General features: G+C 33.0%; 1 protein-coding gene across 2 annotated transcripts in view; it reads left to right on the top strand.

The window, feature by feature from the left end:
* Nucleotides 1-2643, top strand: part of LOC113498597 (glycogen [starch] synthase) — a 29960-nt gene extending 27317 nt beyond the window's left edge. The window contains exons 18-19 of one of the 2 annotated variants that reach the window (XM_026878672.1): nucleotides 2454-2572; nucleotides 2603-2643. In XM_026878672.1, the coding sequence (XP_026734473.1) occupies nucleotides 2454-2551 (98 nt within the window). In that variant the 3' untranslated portion in view covers nucleotides 2552-2572; nucleotides 2603-2643. Of the gene's footprint in view, nucleotides 1-2453 lie in introns of both variants that reach the window. The other variant, XM_026878671.1, reaches the window with a different exon arrangement.
* The last annotated feature ends 6145 nt before the right edge of the window (nucleotides 2644-8788 follow it).

The following is an 8788-nucleotide window of genomic DNA, read 5'->3' on the forward strand; positions in this document are numbered from 1 at the left end:
CATTTCTACATTGTCTCGGGTCTGGGTGTTTGTGGTACCTTCGTTGTATCTGAATTCCATAACACAAGTGCTTCAGCAACTTACTTTGGGTTCAGAACAATGTATGTGATGTTGTCCGCATTATTTATTTATTTATTGTTTCTGAACCCCATAGTACATGTAATATTAATAATAAGGCATTGTGTATTAATACCAATAGCCCTTATTAGTTATACACAATACAATTTGCAATAGTTTTGTAGCTACCTTGGGCCGTCCATGTTTGTTCTTTAATAGAGCAGGGGTGGATGGCCCCTGGTAGATACCCCATCACATTTTACATTAAAGTTCTCGACAAGGCCTCTCCATGTTGGACCTGTGTCCCCGTGTACGCCTTTAAAATGGACCGGGTCTCTTCGCATGAAGTGATCCCGTGTCTGAAAAGGCATTGTTTGAAAAAGATAGAAACAAAAAACATTTATTGACCACGGAGAGCAAAAACTTCTCATGTTTCTGACTCCTACTTTTTACTGTTTTATATAGCCTGTTTTAGATCCCACTGCTGGGCAAAGGCCATATTCTCTTCCAAACCTCTCTACCTTTTGCGATTTCTGGCCACGTGCCAATATTTGATTAGATGCTACCTTCGTCGCGAACGACCTCGGGGATGATGTCCTTCCTCTGGCGTGCAATAGGTGATGATTTTTGCCCAGCGGACAGGCTGTATTCCAGAAGTGACCAGCCTACTCCCACTTTAGCGAGGTTTTTTTTTGTAGGATTATGAGCATGAGTGGCGGTCTTGCCAAATTTATATCAAAGGGCACACAGATATAATAAAAAATCTATTCAAGTGCGAGTCGAGTTTGAGATGTATTTTTTAAATTCTCTCTCACTTACCAAAACAAACTGTTTTCAATCATGTATTGTCAAAAATACATACCAAAAGAATATGTGGATCATATATACATGAGCGAACTTTCCCTTTCAACAGACTTTATTTCAATTATAAGAAACCTCAATATTCATACATATATACCTTTGGCTACCTCCCACCAGTCCGCCGTGACCCAAACGAGACAGAAAAAAGGGACTCTCAAATCCAAACATCAGAAATTGACGTCCAAAAAAAGAATCTACTCAATCTCCAGAAATCATTAGAAATACTAGATTTGACGGACGACGGCAGCGCCCACGGACTCGAGATAAGTTTCGAAAAGCCGAACTTTACCGAATCGGAGCACGAACATTACCGAACGCCGAATGAAAACTTTTTGGAGCCGCTGAACGAAGCGGTCGCTGAACAGATCGATCAGCTGATCTCGAAGCTCCAAGACTGTGCTGATAATGGGAATTGAGTGCGGTGATTTTGGATCTTATTTGTGTGTCGTTAGAGTAGACATTGCACTGGAGCTTTTTGGGGTTGTTTTTATAGGATTTCGTTTTTTATTGATTGGATGATTTGCTGGTTGCTTCGTGAATATCGATTCTTTTAGCTCAATGGTAAATATTTTTAAAAATGTCGAATAAAATTCTAATAAATCTTATATATCTATATAAACACAACCATAATCGTGTAATGTAACAATTGGTCAATTCCTATATCTTAGGATGCCAGTCAGAACGATTTCATCAACATTGTTTTAGTCATTTTAAAACTAAACAATAAGTATGTTTTGTTTTAAATAAATAAATAAAGTTATAAACTATTTAATTAAAATAAAAATAATTTGAAATCCAACAACATCTGTCAATATCCTTACGGACCTTTTAAATAAGAGCTACAATCAAAAACAGCTCCTATTCCAAAGGCATACCGTCTAAAATACTATGAACGGTGTTGACAGATGGCGTGTTGGTTGCCAGCCTAAAAATTACCACGAATCCGGGGAAAATGGAAACTCTGGCAGCCCTGAACCTTGGTTTATCTCGGTCTGGCTTATGGTCGTGCTTTGCCGGATTTTTAGAAAGGTCTAACTAGAATTTAGTTGTAGTTTTTTGTTTTGTAATGGCAACACTGCGACACGAGTGGTACACATATTGAGTGGTTTGATACACTGATTTTAGCACCTTTTTATAGATGGTGCTTGGTATTAAAAGAAACTATTAAAATGCAATACATAAAATAAATATATTTTTATATAAACATTAAAAAAATATGCTGAATATTTAAAGAGATTTCCGTAAGTCTAAGGTTGTCTCTAGTATTACTAACTAAATATAAATAAAAGCGCAATTGATGAACATATTCGAAAAGTGAAACTAAAATACCGTAGCGTTTTCAGGCATGAAAATTCACAAAATTCTGTGAAATTATTAAACTTGAAAACCATTTTATCCAAATCTAGGAAGTTAACATCCATATATGTATACACGTCATCCGTTATTTTTTACCTAGACACATCCGCAGGTCCTTTAGAAAACTCATAAAATTAATTCTGAAAACAAATATTTAAATTTCCATCTTTCATTTGCAGGAGGTACAACACCAGCGGCGTCAGTCCACGGCTCTGATGATGAAGATGAAGTGGACGAAGAGAAAGAACTGGCCGAACTTAGGATAAGCGATAAATAAATACATATATTTAAACATAAACAGCAAAGAAACAGTCATCATCATCCTAGCCTTCTCCCAACTATGTTGGGGTCGGCTTCCAGTCTAACCGGATTCAGCTAAGTACCAGTGTTTACAGAGCGACTGCCTATCTGATCTCCTCAACCCATTTTCCTGGGCAACACGATATCCCTTAGTTAGACTGGCTGTCAGACTTTTTCAGCTTCTGATTATCTGTAACGACTGTCAAAGATGTAGGAATAACAGCCGGGACCCACAATTTAACTCGCCCTCCGAAACACGAAAAAGTATCTTGGTGTATTTTGATAGTAACTATCGTGAGAATGATTCATTATTAAATGATGCAACGGTTCACTCGTTCGACTTGCCTGCGTCAGCTCATGATTAAGGACTCCGGTTGGGGCCGAAACTAGTCGGTCGATACCGATAATTACGCGTGAGTAAACCGTTGCATCATTTAATAGTAGCTTGGTGATATTGGACCTTTATGATATGTTGGACTGATGATTAAAAACTTCTATATTTTGAACTGAATTATATTATATTCATATTTGGCATTGTTGAGGTTGTCGCTGTAGAAATGAGACAGAAATACTGCCGTCTCGCTTTAATAATCATTGTTTACGATCTTAAGAGACTGGTAAGTGTAAGATTTTCAATCGACCTAAAAGTGTTGTTTTTTTTTTGTTACCTCGGAACTTACGACGTAATGAACGGACTATTTGATTCCATAAGTCCATCAAGTTTGGCTCAGTAATTTTATTTGATATCCGATGTATGTTTATGTTCTTAAAAAAATCTCTAAATATAATTAAGACGTTTACTAAAATATAGCTCAATTTTAATAGGAATGGTATCCAATTTACCTTGATAACGCGATATCTATATCGATATCCTATTAACGCATTACCCTGCATTATGCGCCACGAATGTTTGCCGATACCACAATATTCACGTGTACAATGAAAATCTCTACGACAAATCCCGTTTCTCTGCACCACCTCTTGGTTGACTGGTAGAGAATGCCTTTGGCATTAACTCCACCATTGTACTTGTTTGTATGAAGTATAAATAAATAAATAAATACGCCGTGACGTTAAAGAACGTTCATATAAAACCATAGTCTAAGGCTCTAGACCGCATTTCAACCGCAAATTGCAGGTAAAATGCAGTCCGATTGCAGTTCAATTACCGTGGACCTGCAATCGTACTGCACGTTTGCTTTGCAGTCGTGTCAACAGCATTCAAAATGCAATTTGCGTTTGGATTGCAGTTAAAATACGGTCCGACTATCTGGAGCCTAAGGAACCCAGTCCAACATATTATAATAGATTCAGTACAAGTTTACCGCAAGGTAATCAAAAACCGAAATGTAGTTGTTACAATATTATTGTATGTATACTAAAATCTTCCAGTTGAACATGCGCGACGATTCCGTGTGTAAAGTAAACCTTATTCCGTTGCAATAAAGTACATTTTACTGTGTGTTATAAATAAATTTCAAAAATATATTTACATTCGTTAAGTCTTGATAAATTATTGAAAATATTTTTATTGGTATGGGTTTATTATAAGAATCATTTATATTTGAAAAAGATCAACTTTCATTTTGAAATATTTATATTATAGAAAAAGAAACTAGATTATTTATCTTAAACTCATGTATTTTTATGTATATTTTTGATAACGTCATCTTTGGTGACATTTCTACAAGCATTGTCTCTGAATTCAAATGTCTAAAAGTGACAAATATAAGTCAAGTTACTCATTTTAAAGAAATGCAATATATTTTTAACCGTTAACGTCTATTAATAATGTTTCTAATTTAAGCAAAGCTTAAATTTTAAAAATCCTCTATATTATGAACACTCTTAGCAAGATTATCGGGTATTTGACTAAAAAATTCTAGCTTGTCAGATAGACTTCCCAAATATATTGAAATACGTATTTCTTTATTCGCTAACACATTAAAGATTAACGAAGATTAAAAGCACTTAAGATGGTGAAATGTATGGTAGTGTACGAATAACATCACTTGCTAATAAAGCGTACTGGTAAGTGACGTCACACGAGATTTTAAATCACTATATCCCCTATATTTGTTTAGGAGATAAAAGAAAAAATATGTGTTCAATATTTTTTGGAAATCTGACTTACTGGAGATGAATTAAAAAATACGTGTCCAATATTTTTAGGAAATTTGTCTGACTGACTAAACAGATTTTCTGTCAAATACTATTAGAGGTGTGTGAGAGAGATGCATGGATTGCGCTGTCTCGCTTACACAATTGAAATTATCTTACTTTATAAGCTTGGTTCCCCAATTTATCTATATTACGATATAAATCCAGTTCCTTTTTATTTAAGATTATATTGATTATGTATTTAACAACAATATATTATAATCGCTAAGGTATTTTTTTTATGAATTAGTATTTTTTAATGAATTTATTTGCTATGAAACCTAGCTTGCCTCGATCCTTTTTTTGTCTCGATTTTTGTTTCTAAGACATTTTTTTTATTCATGTTTGCAGTATATACAAGGTTATTTTTAATGATAAAGCATTATCGTAGAAATATGTTTCTATTGATAATTTAGTAAAAGAAAATCGTGGTCATATTTAACTATAGAATTGAAAAAATCTACAAGAAACTATTTTTTTATCGTAACCCACTACCTGGATATACTATAGTATAGGTCCTACTTAGGGCAAGCGTTTGTGTGATCCACGAATGCTTGTCCTGAGTCTGGGTGTCTTTGTGTATGTGACTTGAATGTTTGTGAAACCCAAGACAAGACAAAACTGTTTGAAATGAAAACAGTTTTTGGAAATTACTCAGAATAGTGTTAAATATGACCACGAATTAATTCACACATAGTAAAACTAATACAAAAACATGGTTTTAAGTAAAATTTTTACCCAACTGCAGCAGAGAGTAAATGTTTGATGCAATGAATTATGTCATAGTTAAGAAAATTTTAGAAAGATCATGTTAAAATATAAAGTATTTTATAATGTAAAAACGAAGTTATAACAATAAAAATAATGCATTTGTTTTCAATATGAAATCATATTTAAATAGAATTGAGAAAAAAATTAAATGTTTTTTTTTATAAAGATAAATTAAATTACTATTTCAATACTATGTTCCTAAGTCGTTTTTAAAATAAGATATATCTCGGTATTGCCAACTATAGAAACATTTTGAAATGTTGCCAGATATAGATTATATTTTTATATAACATTTTGATAGCGTGGTGACTTATAAGCAATATTTTAAACAATATAGTTTATTGAACACGCTTTTTAGTTTGTAATAAATATCTAGATTTATTTAAATATTTGCGTATTTTATGTATTTTAATTATTAAGATATGTTTTTACACCATATTTTGAAAAGAAAATATAATATGGAAAAGGCATTGTATTTTGGCCAGAGTTATTATAATAATTGCCTTATTATATTAAATAATTTTACAGTAAAAATATGTTATTTTTTGCGAAAAGCCTTTAAAGGCAAAAAAATACTGTTATTTGTAACTCTTAACCAAGAATAATAAAAGTATGGTGTAAAAACCAAATTAAGTATAGATTTATATTTTTGTATTTTTTAAGAAAACATTACTATTGCCTGTACTGCCATCTATCGTGTGTTCATTGAAACGTTATGTCAGTTATATCCAGTATTAGGCCGAATACTCGTAAGAAAACTGGGCCTAATATATGTGGGATATTATGTCTATAATCTTTTTTTAAGTCTTAATAAGTCGGATATTTTGTTTATATCCAGTATTCGTCCTAAAAATTACTATCCGGTACGAATATTCGACTATACCGCAGCAAGATTCCCGAATAAGTATCTTATCCAAACACCTTTATTTTTTTTATAACATGGGCCGGATATTCAATATTCAGATACTAACCACTATAGTTTTTTTATTGTGGAATTCGGTATTTTTACTTTTATTTTAACTACATCTGGGGCCCTACATTTTAAAGTAATATTTGTAAGTGTGGAAAAGAGATGCCGCTATACGCTTTGTAATGTTGTCTCGCTTTCACAATTAAAATAATACTTCAATATGCGGTTAACCTTTCGCTCCATACTTTTCATTCATATTAAATCGGCCTAAGAGCGAGATGGAGCTATTCAGAAATATCGCCATCTCGTTCCCCCAATAACTGGCATGACGTTTGTTAACATATTTAGTCTATAATAAGTCTGAAGCGATACATTTCATCCCTTGTGCCATACAATCAGAATTTTGTTATTTAGTCATAATAAAAAATGTTTTAAAATGTTTTTTGGATTTCATTTCTTTTTCCCTCGTTTTTATACACTTACATTTCTTGTTTATTTGTCGTTCCAGTTGGATTTTTGTGACTCAATTTTAAAACACTTCTGGATAAGCTAGTAAGCTGAAATTTTTCACGGTAGCTTCAAACCCGACGACCATTCAATTTACAACTATAGAAACAGCTGGACCGATTTTGAAATTTGAATGGAGTGACATTGAAAAATGTGGGTTTTTAGATTTTTTAACCTATTAATTTCATTTTAAAATGGGTTTCTTAGATACTTAAACAAATGATCACAAATATTTGTCCTGGGTTGGATTCGAACCCACGACCTCCGGTATAGCAGTCTGGATCACTAACCACTAGAACAATAGGCCAGTCAATTAGCTAATTATCATTAATTACATTCAACTTGGATCTAAACGTAAAAACTAAATCTTTGCCCACAAATGGAACACAGGTAAGCTTAAAAAAAACACAAAAAAGTAATCAATTTAAGCATTTTCTTTATTCATAGTTTGTATGTAACATTAAAAACTCTTGGTAACAAATAATAATAGAACAACTATAACTAAAACCATGAATTTTAAACCAACGCCGAATAAACCGAGTCGCAATAACTGAAGCTAACAATTATTTACTAAAATCTAGGTATTTTATTCCTGGATTTCTTATCTCCTTAAAACCTTTCACCACAAGTGGGCTATATAACCCACTCGTATAACTAAACCATTAATATAATCAACACGAAACATTGTATGTATGGATGTGTGTTGCTCTTTCACGTAAAAACCACTGAAGGGATTTAGACGAAACTTGGTACACAGATAGTTTATAACCTGGATTAAAATACACAACAACAGTAAGTTTTTATCAACATTTTCTGTACCCGTGGGATCATTTTCGATTTGTAGCGAGCGGGCCCGCGTGCAACAGTTAGTCAAGCATATCTTAAAGTATCATCATCGATCATCATCCTAGCCTTTTCCCCAACTATGTTGGGGTCGGCTTCCAGTCTAACCGGTTTCAACTAAGTACCAGTGTTTTACAAGTAGTATCTTAAAGTATCACTGTTGTAATTATGCAAGACAGGCATCGAAATCCAATGCCTCTCTTTTACAAAAGGGATGATGACTAAGATAATTGAAAAGTATGAGACACGTATTTTTTCCTTTTTCAGAAAAAATAGAAGTGACAAAGATTAACTGCTTTGAAGTTTAGGAGGGGGCTCGTGACGTCACGCGTAAGTTTCATTCACTGTAATTTGTTTGCGGGACAAATAAAAAAAATACGTGTCCATTATTATACAGAAATCTACAAGAAGGACACTGCAAAAAAAATTGTCGTCATCCCTATTGAGAGTCTTACTTGAAATCATGATACAAGGGTCTAAATACGGTAGAAGGGGTTGATTGGGGGTATTATGGAGTGGGTAGACACAATTTTTATTAAAATTCGGACGTTTAACAAGAAAAAATATAAAGGATATACGAAAGTAATTGTGTTTTAGTATTTTTATGTAATAAAATCCATGCGACCTCTCAAAAAAACACTATTTCCTGTTCACCCCTTGAAACTCTGTTCACCCCGTTTTACGATAAACAAAGTTGTTACCAGTATGTTAGAAAGATCAACATTATAACTATACTCCATTGGTTAAGGTACTTAAAATGGTAAATATTATGTTAAAGTTACCGAAGCTGTGTTTATTTAACCAAACCTGTGACACATTTGAAAGCGAACCACGGTTTCTTTCAAGTAATTTAATAAGGTACGGGGATTTCTCATGAAAAAACCATTTAAAAAACACTCATTAAACATAAATTAAATCAGCAATTTGACCTGTTATTTTGTATATTAAAATCACTGGATAGACCAATCGAATTTGGTCAAACTGTATCTATACTAATATATAAAGCTGAAGAGTTTGTTTGAA

The sequence above is a fragment of the Trichoplusia ni genome, chromosome 11, assembly GCF_003590095.1.
Source record: "Trichoplusia ni isolate ovarian cell line Hi5 chromosome 11, tn1, whole genome shotgun sequence".
NCBI classification, from domain to species: domain Eukaryota; kingdom Metazoa; phylum Arthropoda; class Insecta; order Lepidoptera; family Noctuidae; genus Trichoplusia; species Trichoplusia ni.